General features: G+C 52.6%; 8 protein-coding genes across 8 annotated transcripts; 5 read left to right on the top strand and 3 right to left on the bottom strand.

Moving 5' to 3' along the window:
• Window positions 1-367: 367 nt before the first annotated feature.
• Window positions 368-1,434, top strand: INS49_005336 (uncharacterized protein; the record flags this gene model as incomplete). The annotated part of the gene is made up of 4 exons (XM_043166117.1): window positions 368-417; window positions 491-617; window positions 676-757; window positions 812-1,434. 4 exons carry the CDS (start codon window positions 368-370, stop codon window positions 1,432-1,434), a joined length of 882 nt encoding a protein of 293 aa, XP_043017149.1.
• Window positions 1,435-2,227: 793 nt separating this feature from the next.
• Window positions 2,228-3,239, top strand: INS49_005335 (uncharacterized protein; the record flags this gene model as incomplete). Its single annotated transcript, XM_043166116.1, has 3 exons — window positions 2,228-2,353; window positions 2,478-2,559; window positions 2,611-3,239. 3 exons carry the CDS (start codon window positions 2,228-2,230, stop codon window positions 3,237-3,239), a joined length of 837 nt encoding a protein of 278 aa, XP_043017148.1.
• A 1,806-nt stretch (window positions 3,240-5,045) lies between these two features.
• INS49_005334 (uncharacterized protein) lies at window positions 5,046-6,288 on the top strand (the record flags this gene model as incomplete). The annotated part of the gene is made up of 4 exons (XM_043166115.1): window positions 5,046-5,222; window positions 5,286-5,388; window positions 5,454-5,882; window positions 6,275-6,288. The coding sequence occupies 4 exons, from the start codon at window positions 5,046-5,048 to the stop codon at window positions 6,286-6,288; spliced, it is 723 nt and encodes a 240-aa protein (XP_043017147.1).
• A 545-nt stretch (window positions 6,289-6,833) lies between these two features.
• INS49_005333 (uncharacterized protein) lies at window positions 6,834-7,840 on the bottom strand (the record flags this gene model as incomplete). The annotated part of the gene is made up of 2 exons (XM_043166114.1): window positions 6,834-7,452; window positions 7,521-7,840. The coding sequence occupies 2 exons, from the start codon at window positions 7,838-7,840 to the stop codon at window positions 6,834-6,836; spliced, it is 939 nt and encodes a 312-aa protein (XP_043017146.1).
• A 1,032-nt stretch (window positions 7,841-8,872) lies between these two features.
• INS49_005332 (uncharacterized protein) lies at window positions 8,873-10,362 on the bottom strand (the record flags this gene model as incomplete). Its single annotated transcript, XM_043166113.1, has 6 exons — window positions 8,873-9,154; window positions 9,210-9,381; window positions 9,440-9,695; window positions 9,883-9,916; window positions 9,972-10,089; window positions 10,151-10,362. 6 exons carry the CDS (start codon window positions 10,360-10,362, stop codon window positions 8,873-8,875), a joined length of 1,074 nt encoding a protein of 357 aa, XP_043017145.1.
• Window positions 10,363-12,027: 1,665 nt separating this feature from the next.
• Window positions 12,028-13,476, top strand: INS49_005331 (uncharacterized protein; the record flags this gene model as incomplete). Its single annotated transcript, XM_043166112.1, has 1 exon — window positions 12,028-13,476. One exon carries the CDS (start codon window positions 12,028-12,030, stop codon window positions 13,474-13,476), a length of 1,449 nt encoding a protein of 482 aa, XP_043017144.1.
• Window positions 13,477-13,765: 289 nt separating this feature from the next.
• On the bottom strand, window positions 13,766-15,360 carry INS49_005330 (uncharacterized protein; the record flags this gene model as incomplete). The annotated part of the gene is made up of 3 exons (XM_043166111.1): window positions 13,766-14,369; window positions 14,440-14,516; window positions 14,572-15,360. 3 exons carry the CDS (start codon window positions 15,358-15,360, stop codon window positions 13,766-13,768), a joined length of 1,470 nt encoding a protein of 489 aa, XP_043017143.1.
• A 1,635-nt stretch (window positions 15,361-16,995) lies between these two features.
• INS49_005329 (uncharacterized protein) lies at window positions 16,996-18,049 on the top strand (the record flags this gene model as incomplete). Its single annotated transcript, XM_043166110.1, has 3 exons — window positions 16,996-17,166; window positions 17,228-17,309; window positions 17,364-18,049. The coding sequence occupies 3 exons, from the start codon at window positions 16,996-16,998 to the stop codon at window positions 18,047-18,049; spliced, it is 939 nt and encodes a 312-aa protein (XP_043017142.1).
• Window positions 18,050-18,564: the final 515 nt, after the last annotated feature.

Here is an 18,564-nt window from a genome sequence, read left to right as displayed (position 1 = left end):
AGTACATTTAAGATATATCACAGCCTCATGAATGTTTACTTTATTATCAGAGCTGATCGTAGAACGAGTTTGAGATGCAAGTAAGCTACCCTCGAACTCGTCTAGCCCTTGAGGTCGAAGCTCTGGATTTTGAGCTAGCTCGACCTTGGGCTGGCCCCCAGCAGGCTTGCATACAGCTCCAAGCTCACTCCAGCAGTCCTGAGCGTGAACCAGCTTAGCCTGACCCTGCATCACTTTTGCGTGTAAACATACACTTCTAGAGCACGGCTCTCTCCAGGGCAACACCGCGTCACGCAGAATACAACACGTCAACCTCCCTCCTACTGCACCCTTTCAAATCATTACACACCCCTACACGCCCACTAACATGGCAGTAAATGCTGCTGATGCGGATGATTGCCGAGCCAGAGAACTAGAGTACACCAGAACTTCTTGCTCCATTCAAACCTCCTCTGGCATTTTATATGGCAATTAACCTTTCCTGACGCAGTCTCCTAACTTCTGGCAACTTTTCCGACATCAAAGCTGTCTGCGGCGAACGCGTGTGGAAATGCCATAGAGCGATCCTGGCAAGCCGCTCGGTCTGGTTTCGCAAAGCTCTCTCCGGTCCCTTCCAGGTACGTCAGTCGACGGTCGGTCCTCGTCTTGGTCGAAGCTGACCATCTTTACACGCAGGAGGCCAGCAGCAGACGAGTCAACCTGGAAGAGAAGGACCCCATCTTTGTCGACCTTGCGCTGAAGCACATTTACGGTAATGGTGAGCGACATGTCCCGACCACAAGTATTACCTGATACTAAGACAGGAAATGAGGTCTCGACGTGGAGTCTTCAATCTCCCCGGATCATTTCATGGGAGAATGTGTGTCTCTCTGGCAGACTGCCGACTTCCTGTTGCTCAACTCGTTGAAGTCGTCCGTGGAGAAAGCTGTTCACAACTATTGCGACAGGCGAATGAAGCAGCTCTGCACAAGGCTCTTTCGGCCCAAGTGGGCGAACGAAATCAAGGGAAAATTGACCGCGTGGGCCATTGACATGATCATCGGCATTCGGGGCGCTTACAGGTGGAACGTTGAGGGCTTGAAAGCAGTACTGGTGGAGTTCACATGGGCTGGAAGGCGCTGCACCTTGGATGCACGCATAGTTTCGACCACCCTCGACCACCTCAAGGACACACCGGCCTTTGTGGCGGACCTCCTAGCATTCTTTGCTTCTACCTCATCGACGAAAAGTGCGGTTTGGGCCCCACACAGAAGCGGGAGGACCTGGACTGCCACATGCCGAAGATGCGGCACGGAGATATTCTGGGGAAATAATGAGCAAGCAGAGGGACAGATCCTCGACCCTTTTGGCCTTGACGGCGGCCTTGGGTGGTGCCGGGACTGCGGGAATCTGGACATGACCCCGTGGCGGGAGGGGGGAGCCAACGACCACTGATGCAGGGTGGCTGGTCAAGGCTGGGTTGCGTGACTGCATCCTCGGGGATATAGTCTTGGTGCAGCCAAGCTTGGCGGGCTCTTAATTTTCATCGCGTGCAACGTTGAATGACATGGAAGCTCACGAGGTTGACACCACGACATGTCACCCTCTGCTGAGGTAGCAATGATATACCGCAGTATCTCACAAGGCTACTTTCGTACTCACTTGGGTTTTGCACTCTTGCAAAGAGAGGTTCGTGATATTCGCTTTGGCCCAACCGTGCCCCAAGTCATTTGGTGTAGATAGTCAGGAGGTGTGGCTTAAATGGTCAATTACAGTGCCAATCGGACTGATCATCTCGCCTGAGGTACAAGGGTCCAGTTCCCAGGAAGAGAACATTCATGGGGCCCAAGTGAGCCAGTAATTTAGATGCTTTCCGTTGCTCAGTGGAGTTTCATCATTCTTGAGCACCGTGCTGGCATTTGCTGGACTTCACTGCAGGCGGAAGTTGAAAGCTTTTCTCAAGGGACGCTTCATCTCGAGTCTGGATTGGGGTCCGTTGCCCTCACTGCACCAAAATCCCCTGCCATTCGTCACCTTCCGAGACGTAAAAGTGGGCCCAGTCAACAACTGAGGGAAGGTCCGAGGCAGAGACCTTTCAACTTTCTTCCTAAGTTTTGCAAGCAATAACCCAACTTTCGCATCAAATCCACGCTCTCAGCATCATCAGGTCGAAACCGAACGACTCTACACATATTCATAATCCTGAAATCCCCCACGAATCCTGCATCGCAGCACTCCTGCATCAATCATGGCAAACTCCACGCCCCCGGACGACGACCTCAGGGCCAGTAACATGAAGCTACTCGAAACTGGCAACTTTGCGGACGCAGAGATCATCTGCGGTGGCAAGACCTTCAAGATCCACAGAGCTGTGGTCTGCACTAGAAGCGTCTGGTTCGAGAAAGCCTTGGCTGGGGCTTTTAAGGCATGTACTATACGGGCGTCAGCCAAGTCACCCAAAGAAGACATCTGAGCTGATTATTTGGGTGATTGAACAGGAAGCAACATCTGGAAAGGTGAACATCGAGGATCACGACCCAGAAGCCATAGAGGTCATTCTGAAATACATTTACGGAGGAGGTTAGTACATCGACGACTACAAGTCCCGTGCATTGCTAAAGTCGTGCCAAGCCGCAGCATTGAACATGGTTGAAGAGACGACCAACAAACCAGTCATCCAATTCTGTGTCAGCCTGTACGTGGCAGCAGATTATTTCCTCCTTGACCCGATGTTGCCAATCATACAGCGCCGGCTCGGGGACCATTATGATGAAAAGCTAAAATGGATGTGCACACGCGGCTCTGGGCTGGGCAATAAATGCGATCAAACGGCCCTACGGTGGACCAGGGATCTTGTAGATGGAATCGAAATGGCCTACAGATGGAACGCTGTGCCCATCAAGCAGACACTGATGGAGTTTGTTTGGGTGGGACGAAGGGCATTGTTGGGATCTACCTGGATCGGCATTCAAGACGATCTCGACAGCACGCCTGCCTTCATCAAAGACATGCTCCTTCACTGCACCCTGTTTCCATGGTGGAAGGACTCGGCCTGGGCCCCCAATCCTCCAAGTCTTGCCATCACTCAGCAATGGCATGCAACTTGCGTCCGATGCAATAAGGAGTTGGTAAAGTTCCGTCTTGGCAGCTCAGACGCATATGGGCAAATCTGGGATCCATTCATCATGACAGTCAACAACACAATTCTCAGAGAATGGTGCAAGGAATGTGCTGCGATGGACACGATTCCGTGGCGATAGAGCAGATGCTGATTGGCGCGCGCACATGTCGTCGAGGATTGGTGGTTCAGCCACAACTAGGTCGTCACTGGTGGCATGTGGGAGAGCCTGGTTATCAAGTTTTGGGGGATTCTGGTCGCCAAGATGGAATTTATCAGTGGTGAAAAGTCACCCGGCGACCACTTTAGTCGGAATCAAGGCTAAGTAAGACATCGCACCAGAGTCGAGGTAGGCAATCGCAGAAAAGAGCCGTCAAAAGTTTTCACATCAAATTATTGGCTTTTACAATCAAAGAATATTCCACAATTTTGTGTATGGAGCTCGAAATGTGCTGAGAGCACTCAAGCGTGCCACCTCTGTTCCGTGACACAGAAGTGCCATCAGTTGCTTAGCATCCGCCAATCAAACTCAGTCACCTCAGCAAGCATGATGCCCTCACCCCGACATGAAACCTGTACTACTTAATCACTTTCGATCCAACCGAAAATAAATACTCAGCAAACACAAGGTAGACGCAACACGCTGTTGACGTGAGGAACAAGCGTTTCGGCCCCACCTTCGGACATTTGTGGAAGAAACAGGATGCAGTGGCTGATTGAAACAAATATTGTGGACACAATGAATAACGTGGATCGGTAGAAAGGACTAGCAGGACAGTATATAAGTTTCCTCAATCTCTCACCTATAGGCAATCTATTCAATCAGCCAACAAAGGCCGTCTACACTTACGCAAGTCTACTGCTTTGGTCCCAGAAATGGCCTTCCGTCAGTGTGCGTATGCAAGCCGAGAAGCTGATTCCGTGACGCAATAGCCAGTCTATGAGTAGCCATACTGACAATGTGCTAGCGGTTTTTTGACAGGACGGAATACACACTACTCCAAACTTTGTGTATCTCTGAGGCCCTTAGCCAAGGCAGGACGACATTGGTTGCCCTACTCGAACAAGAAGCACGATATCTGTAGGCAATTACAGTCATCTCTGATGCATAAGGCTTTATAAAGTGATTCTTGGATCTAGTTCTGCAGACCGGTGTTGTGTGATAAGCTACCATTTGACATTGAGGTCTTCGTCTTCCTAATATCGCGCCTCAGCTAGTTTCCGGTTCAGTCAAGCTTGGCAACAAGCCGATCTCTTCTGCCAACGTCTCTTCCGTCAAGGCCGACAGGCCACCGGCTCAACCTAATTTATCAGTGTCAAGCACTATGTGATAGCGACATCGCCAAGTAACTCATGGTCTCCTGTATGTAGACTCTGATATTGACCTCTACTGAGTTACCTTTCAATCTTGCATTCAAATACTGACCATATTCGTCTTGCCCGAATCGAACTCGCCATCCCATACGGAACACTTTCAGAACGGGTGGCTGGAAAGTCCACATTGTGTTGAACAGCCCGCTCCTCTCTAGTGAACAATGGCTGACCCCAAAGGGAAGACAATTCCAGAGGTGACTAAGCAAGTTAGCTGCCCAGAGGCGTTCACTGTCGCATATACAAATACTGGTCTTCCGCGAGTTCACTGCTGGTCTCGCCAGAGTGAGAGTCGAAAGATGCAGGAAACTTTGAGCTCTCCCGGGGTGACGATCCCTGAAGTTAACTCGGGAGTCGAGAAGTCACCTCTGTACTGAGCTTTCAGCTGCTGACCCTGGAACATAAATTACCAAAATCCCACTCGTTACGACAGACCTTTCCATTTTTCTCTTTCGACCTAACACGAAGACCTCCACAGCAGCCGTCCACCGACAACACATCAAGTGAGGCCGGCCGAAATAACACACTTGGCATCCAGCAACCGACAGACCTACCTACACCCACGCCACCATCCACCATGGCCGGAGACCCGGAACAGGAGACGGCGTACAGGTCCGGGGACCTGAGACTCTTTGAGTCCGGCCTCTTCTCCGACATCGTTGTGGAATGCGGTCCCAGGTCGTGGAACCTACATAGGAACATTCTTTGCACCAGAAGCGTCTGGTTCGAGACGGCCATCACTGGAAGCTATGTGGTACGTGCAGCGTCATTATTTCCCTCCACTTCTATAATATCTGACTAGCTGACATCTGAACAGGTTGGCCAGATGAAACTTAACCAGGACGCATTCGACGGAGTCATCAGAATCGAGGAGCAGGATCCCGAAGCCGTTGAGGTGTGCCTGAGGTACATCTACGGGGGTGGTGAGCACAGCAATAGTGGCCTGATTAGGTGTTTTCGTGTCTGACATTCAGTCAAGTCGCAGCCATAGACATGGCCACAGAGACGAGGTATCGGCCAGTGTTCAAGTTCTGCGCCGAGCTATATCGATCCGCCGATTTCTTTCTCCTCGAGCCACTGCTGCCCGTCGTCCAGCGCCACATCGGAGACTACTGCGACGAGAAGACCAGGTGGATGTGGACGAGAGGAAATATGACCGAGGACTACCGGAACGAGAAGAAGGCTCTGATCTGGGTCGACGATCTCAAGGCCGCGATCCTCGAAACAGACAAGTGGAACACTCCCGTCATCAGCTTTATGCTGATGGAGTTTGTGTGGGCGTCAAATACGTTCCTGACAAACTACTACTCCACTTACATCGGCATCCGAGATTGGCTTAGAGAGAATGCCCGGCGCTTCTTGGACGACATGGAACACCACTGCAAACCCATGCCTCCTTTCTGCGGGGGATGGAGTAAGAGGACGCCACCTCCTGTCTGGACCCCGCCGCGCTGCAAGACGCCCGTGCCGGCCGCTGGGTCACGGTGTGATACCTGTGTGCGATGTCGCGGTAAGTTGGAGAAAAATGATTGGACGAAGAAGGCCTATGGACAACTAGGGGATCCATTCAACTGGTCAGACGGCTGGAGCCACTCTAGAGAATGGTGTGTGGAGTGTGCCAAGGAGATCAAGTATCCATGGCGAGAGGACGGGTATCTGTGATCAGGGGGCATACTGGTCTTGACAGAATGGAAATGGCCAGGACAGCTATGCGGCGAACAGTAGGCCGAAGACCACGTGCTTTGAAAAGTTGCTTTGATGAAAGAACTCACCGTCTGTACTGACTTAATCTTGACGTGCTAAGAGGCCAACAGCTTTAAGTACCTTCTAATGCTATAGCACGCATTTATCAGCACCCCTTCTAGACAAATAGCGCTTTGAGCCCGGGTCTGGACTTTTCTGCCGAGAGAGACTAACCGCCTACTAAAGACGTGTATCCACCTATATGTGATGTGCAGTATGTATTCGTATACTGCGTCGAACATAGGCTGTCGACATTTTCTACTAGGCCCGAGATATCGAACATGTAACCAAGTGGGGGGTGAGAATAGGTCTGAACAAGGAACTATGTGTTACTCAGAGCGGAGGTAGCTCTACGTAGTATATCGTGTGTTGCCTATGGAGGAAGAAGAAAATGCGCTCAAGGGGCCTTCCCTCATTACACGCAAGAGACAAGTTCGAAGCCCCGATGAGTTCAGGAATGTGATCTGCTCTGATGGATGCGCGTGGAACAGGAGGCTTTGTGACACAATCGGGTGTCAATATAGTGATTCATCCTATTTTAAAGGGTCATCAGACGCCGATCCTCAGATTCAAGTGGCGTTCCGTCAACCCAAACGGCACACTGACCTCGCAGATCGAAGATTTAAGATTGCCAGCCCCTCTCCCGGGACAGCTCATACCACCAGTTGCGAAGCATCCACCCATCGAACTCAGTGACTTCCTGCGCCGCGCCCGCAAGCATGATGAACGAGGTCTGTCCCGTGGGCGTCCAGTCATAGAAGTCGTCCAGGCCGAAAGTGTGCCCCATCTCGTGCAGCAGGATGTGGATGTTCTCCGAGCCAAGGGCCTGCAGGAAATACTCCGCCCCGATCCGCTGGCCCCAGTCCCCACCCGCGCCGCCGCCCATGCCGTCGGTAAGCCACAGCGACATGTCGTAGTGCCTCTCGGCACCGCCCTCGCAGCCGCTGTAGTCGCCGGCCTGGTTGAAGAAGCGGCCGCACGACTCGGCGCACTGCGGGATGCCCTCGCCGTCGACGTCCGTGTAGATGTCGAGGCCCTCGGTGGACCCCTCGAGCAGGCTCGCGTCCTTGACGGCCCAGCCCACGACGTTGACGCTGATGTTGGAGTAGGGGAAGCCGTCGTAGCCGTAGACGAAGCTGAACCACTTCTGGTACTGCTCGTTGACCGCCGTGGCGATCTGGTCGCGCTGGGCCTGGGAGACGGTCGTGTCTGATTCCCACCGGACACAGTAGTTCAGGGCGCTGTGTGGTTGCGATGTTAGTCAGTGTACTCCCGAGTGCTGGGTTTTGTGAGGACCGCGGAGACATACCCGTTGCCAGCCTTGAGCTGATCCCACCCGTAGTTCTTGAAGGCAAGCGCATCGCCGTTGTTGTACGTCTCGAGGGTGTGGTCCCACACTTCTTTCAGTGGGGCGGCCAGATCCGCCGGCGGGCTCCAGGCAGACTGCCTGCTGCCCAGGCGCTGTCGCTGTCGCACAACGCGCCTGCGGTGCTTGGGAACGTTGGTGGTGGTAGATGGGGTAGAGCGCCCCCAGACCGAGATGTCGGTGTCGGCATCAGCAGAGAAAATAGCCGCCTTGCAAAGGCTCTCCAGGCCGGCTAGGAGAATGAGTGGCTTGCTGAAATGCATAATGAATGTTTTATAATATGAACGAGTGAAACGAAAAGTGGGAAGGAACAGTGGGATGGTTGCTGATCATGTTTCGAAATGTTTCTCACGGGTATGGCGAACACATTTTATATCTAGAGCAGCGAGGCATCAACTGCCACACTTTGGGCTGTTGGTGAGAGCATCTCTTCTCATTGACTGACAAACGCGCGAGGGCCAAGTCGGAGGCAATCTAATGCAAGGGGCCCGGCATGGGTGGTCTTGGCTTCTTGGAAGTTTCGTTTCCCACAGTTGGATGCCGCTCCGGCATGGCGAAGCTTGGCGGAACATGCCACTGCAGGGGAGATATTGACCTGAAGCCCACTCCCGCACCCCATGCGGCTGTCAGTGCCGGCGCCAAAGTCCGTATCGCTCAGAGAATGTTCGCAGAGTTAAAAGCTGCGTGGGGACTGAAACCCGCTGAGGTCATGTAGCCCTTGGCAGGACTAAACACTTGACAAAAAAGGATGACGGCCAAGCTTCTCAAATTGTTCGTGGCGCAATGATAAAGTGGCGACCTACTAAAGGGGCCGCAAGCGAGCCCCATAAGCACGGGCAGCGACTTCTGGGCTTTTAAGATTATAAACCTGAGGATGGAGCATAGAGGAGACACAGCATGGCGACGAGGAGTTGTTGTCTATACGACGAGTCGCCCAGACTTCCACCCGACTAAGTGGGCTTCCAAATTACGCTCACAAGAAAATCCTCGCACCGCCCATCAGAGTGCCAAAAGGCCCTAGTATTCACACGGGAAACATTGCACTCATGTGAGTTGTATCATCACATCGATCACATTTGATGCTCAGCCAAAAGCTTGTCAGTAGAACTGCCGCAGTGGTACGGGCAGTTTGTGGGATGTGAATACTTGAAATTTCGATTATAGATGAGGTAATGTAACACATTTGCTATCTTCCATCCCCGCCCTTGTTCACAGAGCCTCATTACCCGGTCATGCCTCCACATTAACAACAACACGCAGATACCTCCTCAGCGGCAGCGGTGCAGTCTGGCTCGTCACCTGCAGATGACGTGGTACGCCAGCCCAGTCTTGTCACTCGGAATGTCAACCCCGACAGTCTCACCAAGAACCAAATTCTGGAACACAGCATCGTTACTCGGGAGGGTGCCATTTGTGCCCTCAGGGGGCGCCAGGGCAGTCAGGTTGAGGTGCGTCAGGCCGCCCGGGCTGGTGACATACTCGGTGGGCTCCGCGTAGTGGTACCACTCGAACTGCAGGTTCTCGGTGGTCTCAGGGTGGTCCGGGTCGTAGGACTCACTGCTGTCCAGCACGACCGTCTGCCCCGCCGCGACGGGTGATGTTCAAGGAGTCCGGACCTTGCGTGCCGTTCACGACGGGCACGGGCGGGTGGCTCGCGTTGCCGAAGTCTGAGGTCACGGACCACTGCATGCGGGCCGCGAAGTCGTTCTGGAAGTGGTCCCGCCAGCGGTAGACGCCGGCTTTGTTGCTCGTGTACGAGGCTCCGTCGGCACCGACGATCTGGTCGACGGTGTCGGAGTATTGACTGGATCCCCGGGACGACGTAGCCGTAGCGTCCACCCCAGCTGCCCCAGTTCGGATACTCTGGGTGTCCGAGACCGTTTTGGACGAGGTAGAGGAAGCTGGGCGAGTCTCCTTCCGTGATGTACAAGGGCAGGGGGTATTGGTCGGCGAGAGCTCCACCGATCTTGATGTTCTCTCCCAGCCATGTCTTGGGCACCTTGGTCGAGTCGGACCCGGCCTCAGCAGTAGAGATTCCCAACCAGGCGGATGCGTAGTACGAGTTCCACGCGTACGATGTAGAAGATGTCCGGGTAGTTGGCGCGGATCCAGGGCCCGCTGTCATCCTAGTCCGAGATGGTGTACACCCTCAGGCGCGAGCGGAGCGCCGCGGCATCGTCTTCGGAATAATTGTCCTGGATATACTGCAACGCCTGGGCGAGCGTATTGATGCCTCCCCATGCTGGCACCCACAGGGGCTCTTCTGACTCTTCCAAACTTTGCACTAGGAGCAAGGCGCCTTCACTAGGGGCGATCGACAGTGCTTCCTTTCCGAAGACCTAAATCGAGGGATTAGTGGCTGTCCATAATACGTAGGCGCAGATGTGAACCTACCGTTGGACCTGATGTGACGCGATTCAGCAGTGTGCTTGCATTTTGATATTGAGCTTCGGGGTTGACGTGGCTGTTCAGGTTATCGACGACCTCTCCGTACGCCTCCACTGCAAATGCCCTGCGTTACTTGGAGCGCAGATCGCCGCTCGAGTGACTCCCACAATCCGCGAGTGTCAAACTCGTTCGAGTACAGGAGATACCGGACAAGAGACTCGGTGTCATCGACCTCGGCCGATATGTCCGAGAGATTGAAAACCCTCGGCTTGGATTTGAACGCTGGAAGTCTGGTGAGGTCTGGAGACGAGGTGTTCGTGGGCGCCACGGACGAAACCACCTCCGAGATCCCAAGAGCCAAGGCGAAAGCGCCCAGAAGAGACCTTTTTGAGCCCATTGTGGTAATCACTCCCCGCAACGCTGATCGAAAGGAACACCCAGATTCCCGGTCGCCTCAATACCTACGCCTCCGGGGCTACTCGTCTTTATGTTGGCCCATCCGGGGTAACTCCGGCACGACACATGGCAGGCCGCATCCGTACCTGATCCGATGGGGAGTCCAAGGGATAGCGACACTACGGAGTAAGTGCGGGTCAACCCCACAGGTCGGCTCTTACAAGGCAGATGACATGGGTTGATCCGCTCCCTCGGGATCGTGTCTTGTCATCTTCGTTCCACCAACGTTTCCCACGGCTTGTACCCCCGAGCCGAATGCCATCGATTGCATCCATCAAGCAGGCGCTTTCAAGAAGGGTCTCCTGATTTATCTCCCGCTTCGTCATGATGGACACCAAACGGAAACACTCATCATGGGCAACATGAAAGCACATATAAAAATCTCAGCCATCCCCGTCACGAGTATCCCCGCAATTTCCCCCAGGAATCGTCTCCGCATCGACAGTTCGTGGTATTTTGCGGGGTGCAGGCGGGTCTCGAGGCCCAAAGGGATCGGCCCGGCCGCACTGGCTAACCATTCGTCGGCTGTTGATGTGCTGCCCGTATGCTGCTGGGTTCGGGTATGCGTGTACTTCCGTACACAGCAGTGGATCATCACAGCAGCGCAGCCTGAGTCATGCTTGGGCCTGCCATGACGGCTTCTGGCTTCGTCACCCTGAGGGCTTTGTGACTCTGAGGATGCAACAAAGCATATCAAGGTGGCTAAAGGACCTCTCGAGCTCAATGGTCTTTGCAGCTGCTTTTGCTTGATCTTGATGATGATCCGCTCTGCTCCCTTCATACATCAACGACTTATGTGACATGTCCACCAACCACCCTCCATGTAAGTCACTTGTCTTGATTACATGGGCATATCTCAAGCTAAGTTTCTAGCCTTTCATGGCCATTCAGGGTTTACTGAATATTTCTGGAGGATGAAAATCCCTGAGATGATGTCGTTCTTGCCCGGACATATGGTCGGCTGCTGTCATATCCATGAGGAAAAGAAGGATATCTAACCAAGATCATGGAGGAGTTCTTACAATGAACAAGCTCAGTGAAGCTGGGTCTACCGCCGGGCATTTTCAGTTCCGTCTAGCCCCTGAAGGCGCACAACTCGGTGCTGTGGGTCACCGAGTGTCGTCGAGGACAAGCCGTCAACATGGGACTTTCACACTCGGCCTGAAACAGGGAAACATCGTCTTTCCCCGTGGGAGCTGTACCAGAAGCTGCGGCTTTCCCTTCCCTTCTTCTTGCACCAACGTCACCTTTTCCTTATGGTTTGCACTGGATGTTTGCAGACTTTCTGCTTCCTTCCTTTCCCGACACTTTGTCTCGAGAAAATATCGCCTTTCCTTCGGCTTTTGTGCATTGGAAGCTGTACTGATTTACTGGTTCCTTTCCTTCTTTTCTTGAGCCGAACGGTCTCATTCAGTCGGTCCTTCTCATGTTGGTACCAACGATCGGGATCTCTGCCTGACTCACTCTCGGGCACACAACCAGTGAGTGTGTCCTACGCAACCCGTCACTCCTGTTGTTTTAGGTCTGACATTGATCTAGATCCTCATCACGGCCTCCCAGCCGACCACAAGCCGACCTGCTCTTCCGGTTTGCGATCACTGATAAAATGGAGGATACCACAGCCCAGTATGATGGAGCAGCCATCTCCCCTGTGGCCACTTCACTCGATGAGTCCAACCAAGCGGGTGCAGACGCATCTCGGATCGTCAACACAGCAGTGGCCACTGCTGTTTTCAACTTGTTTGACCTTCCGGCAGAGATCGTCATCAGAGTTTTCGAGAGCCTCATGCCGGATCCACTGCCAATTGGGACCGGACTGCCCCTCCCCACAGACACCTTGGCTTCCCGAAAGGCACTTGTCAACCTATGCCTCACCTCCAAAGAGTGCAACGAAATCGCCCTGCCCCTGATCTACAAGAACGTCGTAATCACCACCCACGTCCAGACAGCGACCCTGTTGGTGAACCTCATGACTTACAACAATCGCCGAGGATGGATCCGAAGTCTTGCTGTGGTTGCAGGCTTGGAGTATGATGAACACTCCAGGCAGAAAGACCGCGCGATCTTGACACGAGCAATGGCTTGGTTGGACAAACACGAGACCCGTGATCAGGAAAGCATGATGTTGGGATTGTTTCATGATGTCAGGACTCTTCTCCCTGAACTTTCCGACCACATTCAGGCTATACCTGTGCCGGATGAGGTCTACGCTCTCCCGCGGGTGCTTTACCATTTCGGTAGGGGCGATTCCTACTGGGATGATTACGAACGGGGCCTCCATCAGTTGTATCAGCAACTGCTTCAGTTTGTCATTCGTCTACAAACCAAAGTTCAGGACATCTTGGTCACTGTCCCAGAGCCCTCATTCGATCACCACATCTCGCCCGCAGCATTTGAGGACTGGACCTTTGGCCAAACCCACATCCCGAGCTCCGTTCAGGCCCGGGCTGACAGGGAGAACCCCTTCAAGACCCTTCGCTCCATTAGGAAACAAGCCGATCCAAGCAAAGACGTCAACTTCAAGCCGCACGTTCAACTGGAACACCTCAAATGTCAGCAGTGGGAGCTATTTCGTGATGACGGCAACTGGTTCTTCCTCTGCTCCACCGACCACGGCGGGTGGCCACTCTCGACCGAGCACCCGCGGCATCTCCTGGCCTTCTTACACATCACCGAGCTCAAGCTGCATGAGACCAAGACCCACCCTGCCTTGCTGCGGCTTATGCTCAGTTACAGCAAGAATCTCAAGAGCCTCTGCTACACCACTAATGCCACGGAGTGGAACGTCAACTTTTCCACTCCTGCGCTGCCGGCGGATGAGGCCCTCGCCATAACCCTACAGCAGGCGCTCGATGAGGTCAGCGGCGCACTCTCCGAGCTCCGCCTGGGCTGGGTTCCGTGGGGAGCTGATCTTACCGAGGAGGAAGAGGCTGCTGTGGCCCCGCACCGTGTCGATGTCGGCAGTTTTTCTCAGATCAAGAGCGTTGACATCGATCTTCCCTTTGCGCGCAAGGACGATGATGAATGTGAGAACATTGAAAGGGACACGGAGTGATGCTTCTTGATGGGGCACAAATGGAGATGGAACTGAGTGTAGTGAACCAAGGAGCACATGACTGGCGCCATGTTCTCTGCGCGGGAGTTGCGAGGAAAACTGTTGAAGAAGGATGAATAACGATGGAACTGTTTCGACATCAACTGGGGGGCCGGGATGCAGATCATGTCCAGTTGACGGAGGCTCCGACCAGGGACGACAGCCGCCATGAGAAACCACTGTCTGAACAGGATTATGGGTGGTTCTACGAGTTGCACAGTATGAGCCACAGAATGAAAACCATGTATTTCTAGGAATTACCCTCCTTTCTATTCGCATCCTCAACAACCACCCGAGTGACAACATTCATGTGGATATAAGGCCCCTCCACCACGGGCGTCGGCGTAGAATGAACCCGTATCAGGTCCGGGTTCAGGCACTCATGCGTGCTAACATAAGACCTGCCCCAGGGTCGCTGGCCGCCGAACCGCCACCACCACCACTCCCTCCTGCCCCCTTTCTCCTTCTCTTGCTGCTGCCTGGCGCGGTACGTCCCCGCGTAGCCCTGGCTCACGGGGCCGCTGATGATAACGGTGTGGCCATAATTGCGCGCGGGAGTGCGCATGAAGCTGAAGCGGTCCAGCCCCGTGGCCAGCATGTCGTCTGGCGCGCTGAAGAGTATGGTCGTCGTCCACAGCGCCGAGTTGAACAGCCCGTTGGCGGCGAGGATGGACCCCGCGAACGCAAAAAAGCAAATGCCCAGGTCGTAGCCCAGGATGATGGAGACGCGCCCGATGACGAGGGGGGCGATGCAGATGAGGTAGATGAAGGGGTACACCAGGAAGGCCGGGTGGTAGCCCGACTTTTGGGGGGCCTCGCGCTCGCGGCGGGCCGACTCGGGCGTGTGCAGGCGGCTGGGGCATGTGGCGGCAGCTGCGCTTCTGGCGCCAGAGGGTGAAGAAGACGATTGCGTAGAGGCCGAACGTGAGGGTTATTGAGATTATGACCCAGAAGTAGTGGGACCAGAGGCGCCAGGGGGTGTACTCGGAGCTGATCCAGCACTATGAGTCGCAGTTAGCTTCGGTCAGTCTCGAAAGATGCGTTTGGAGGACGCACCCAGACATTTGCCCTCATGAAATATGACTCGCCCATCTTGACCACCGGTGTGCTGCGCATAGAACAGAGCACACCCGCTGTGTTGATGCCGTAGGTGAATAGCCAGATGCAAGTCACGACTGCGTAGAGTGTTCTCCTCGAGGGTTTGTGTCCAAGGACAATCGTGCAGAATGTGGTCACGGATATGGCCGAGAGGAAGAGGCTGGCACCGAGGTTGCTGACAGAGCCAAACCATCCCTGGGCCCAGCAGACACTCGAAGGAGCGTAGATTCCATCTTCTGACAGCCAGTGTATACTCAAACCGTATGCCATCGCCTCTTGCATGTCGGCGAGGAGGAGGTGGTACACCAGAATCGGGAAGGGGTTGCAGTCATCTTGTTTGTCGTCACCAATCCCATCCTGCATCTGCTCCTCGCCCCCCGCGGAGCTCTGCTGCTGGTTGTGCTGCCCCTGCTGCTCCTGCTCCGACCGCAGCCTGTCGAGCTCCTGCAGCTGGTCGAGAATCGTCCGACCTTCGAGGTGCTCATGTCGCTGGTCCAGGCCCAAAGAGAAGTCCGGATCCCTTATCTCCACTTGCTCTTGAATCTGCTCCTGCCCCTTTCTCTTCTTCTGCCTCCGCTGTCTGAATTTGTGCCATCGAAACGACACCAGCTTGTACGTGATGAAGAGCCAAAGGCACGTGGTCGAGATGAAGGAGAGCGCGGAGAACGCCGTCAGCACGGTGAGGCCTCGGCGGTGATACTCGGGCAGCGGCGACAGCGTCCCGCGGTCGCCTGCCGTCGGGTTCATATTCGGCTTCGGCATCGGCTACCTAACCAAGCTAGGCCGTTCGGGAAGATGAGGCCGACCATTGACAGGTTTGATGACTAGAGGATCGGCGGTGTTATAGCGGCTGCGGCGGGTGTATGCAAGCGGGGGAGCGATCGTCTCCGCGGATGAGTGTGTGAGCAAGCTTTGGTCTGACTCGTTGTGTTGGTGATGTGCATGTGCTTGCGCTAGCTATGGCGGGTGCGTGAGCTTGTTAATGGGTGGGCAAACAAAGACGTTCTTTCCTCGGCGTGAGCTAGAAGGGCTCAGACCTTCCCGGCGTGAGTAAATGAGCTGATATGAAACGTCCACGGGTGCGGTTCTGTGAGCTCCTGATTCAATAATCACTTCATTCAGTAGCCCTGACCTTCACTCAACACTGCGTATTTATACGTTTGGGCGAAGCTCAGGTCTTTTCCAATCAGAACATGTGAAGAGGTACGGCTGATGAAAACCTTAGATAAAAAGTTTCCGGTACCGCTCCCGAACGTGAGACTCCACAGCCGCAGCTCGTGCGTCACGACTGTCGTACAACCTCATCCTGCGAAGTCAAATTAAGCTTTTCTGGAATGATTCAGTCACTTTATCCAGCCGTCCAGATCAGAGCCTCACCAGGCTCCACCACATCTCAATCAATCTCATTGTCGTTGATTCGTCCTGGCTGTCGGATAGGTGGGTAGATTAGAGTGCCAAGTCGATGCATTTCATTGTCTGTAGATCATCACTGCAGGAACTGGTCTCGGCATGCAGCTGCCAAATTAACACGGCACCGGTTAATCTCAAAATGTCAGCAGCACGGTTGTATCTCCTTGGCAACGTGATGAGCTTTTATTAAAGAAGCACTCCTCTGAAATCCTTGAATGACATTACAGCAGCGTTACCTAAGTTGAGTCCGATTGCCAGGACTGTTGCGATGTCCCAAGATCAGTGAGAGCACTAAGCCATGCGCTCACAAAGTAGAGAGAGTTTACTAAGTAAACGCACAGTGTAAGCTTTTGAGCAGGAACACCGTCGAATGGAAAGGTAGAATTGTTCGCAAACTCCTGAACAGAGTAAAGAAACGGGTGCTGGAGAGGCAGCTGGAGGTCACTAAAACACAGCGAGGCAAATGTCGAGCCCAGGCATTGGATGTTTAACATAGGAAGATGTCGGGACAAGAGTGCTGTCCAACGATTCCTATTGATAAACATGGTTGGCTTGAACCACGGCCGTCTCCCATAATGTCCTCTCACACTGAAAAGCCATGCTGGGGGCTATGAAGTGTAGGTTACGTGCATGCTATGCCTTGCTGCTCCTCTTTACCAGACAAATATTGGCTGGTTCTGACATTCAAACACATCTTGTGACCAAACGCTCGCTTCAGGTGCCGTGTGCAGGACTCAAATCACATAGAAAGCCAGACAGTCCAAACTTACTGGCCGCAGAGGAGCTGCCCAGCTTGCTTGCAGTGGGCAGGGCAGTCAAATTCGACCAGTTGCCAATTTGCCCCACCTCGCCCGTGCAGCCTCGCGACACCACCATCAAAACCAAGCTGCCCAGAGCAAAACTTCAATTTCTCATCACTACACACAACCTCAAACTTTCCCCTAACCTCGCGCATCAAGCACTGCTCTCAAGATGTCCGAACCCAATCGCCCAGATTTCCGAGAGATCGACATTCAGCTGCTCCAGACAGGAAACCTCGCCGATGGCACTGTCAAGTGTAAAGGTCGCACTTGGAAGGTGCACCGCATGCTGCTGGCATCGAGATTGAACTTCTTCAAGGGCGCCTTCTACGGTTCATTTGTGGTACATGACACTTCAAAAGCGCGACCAGAGACCAAAAAACAATGACGCTAACACTTGACAGGAGGCAACAACTGGAGAAATCGACTTCCCTGAGGCTGACCCTGATTCGGTCGACATCATGCTGCGGCACCTCTATGGTCAAGGTACAGTGGCATGCGTCGAGTTTCACCTTAGAACACAGCTGATGATTGCACAAGGCCTTTATGTCAATGACCTCAAGACTCCCCTTCTCTGTGTTCGCTGCTGGAAACTGGCCGACTACGTGCAGCTCGAAACGCTCAAGTCTGTGGCGATGTCGTCACTGGGAGAGCATCTCAATGCGATGGCCTTTCTTTCTACCAATGGGTGGCTTGAACGAGACAAACCAAGATGGTTGAGTCACTTCTTTGACGCCTTTCAAGAAGTGTGTACCGACATAGTTGCAGCGCCACTCCGAATCGTCTTCGTTTCTTTCCTCTGGGTAACCCGAATCGACACGGGTCTACTGCCGCAGACGTTGGACATCCTGAAGAAGCATCCTCGTGTCAACAGAAGCCTTCTTCAACTCTTGATTTACGGAAAATTCAAGAACAGGCCAACCTGGATTCCTGACATCATTAATATCGAACGGATCATCCACAACAACATGGAGATCACGATTAAGGACGAGGCCATCTGCTCCAAGTGCCGCTTGAGGGTCAACACCTGTAACGAGCCGATATTTTACAACCCTTTCCCGGCCTCCCTATCAAATATTGGGACTCTGTTGTGGTGTAAAGTGTGCGTTGCTACTGTACTTGAATTTCGGACCTGGCCTTGGCGAACCAATGGGTTGAGTGACGGGGCCAAAGCCAAAGTGGAAACATGGTCCTGGGTCGGTGGTAAACAGGACCAGCAGCATTGAAGGACTGTTGGCGTGCGATTTGTGTTGCACGCACATCCCTAACCCTGGTTTGCAACCACTTTCTGGAATGCTTAAATAGTTAGATTTTTTTTATTTCCTCCTTCTAAACTACTCTTAAGAAATAAACGCTTTTATAATTATACTTTTAAACCCCTTATAATACTTATAGCCTTTTATAATTATAAACTTAATTTATATAAAATAATCTTTCCTTTTTATAAGCTATAAATAAGTTATATAAAATATATCTTAATTATATTTATTTTATATTATTTATTTCCTTTTATTTTTAAGCATATATTTATATAATAATTATAAATACTTTTTTAAACCTTATTAATTAAGTAATTTATTTAAATATTTATTTTTTTCTTATTTAATTTATTATATTATAATTTTATTATTAAATTAAAAAGTATTAAAAATTTATAAACCTTAATACATTAAATATAGCCTTTTTTAAGTAATTAAATATAATCTTAAAATTAAATTCTTAATTTATATAATATAAAAAA

The sequence above is a fragment of the Diaporthe citri genome (assembly GCF_014595645.1).
Source record: "Diaporthe citri strain NFHF-8-4 chromosome Unknown scaffold_17, whole genome shotgun sequence".
Lineage (NCBI taxonomy): Eukaryota > Fungi > Ascomycota > Sordariomycetes > Diaporthales > Diaporthaceae > Diaporthe > Diaporthe citri.
Note: the sequence above shows the minus strand (reverse complement) of the source record. Positions and strands in the feature narration are given on the sequence as shown.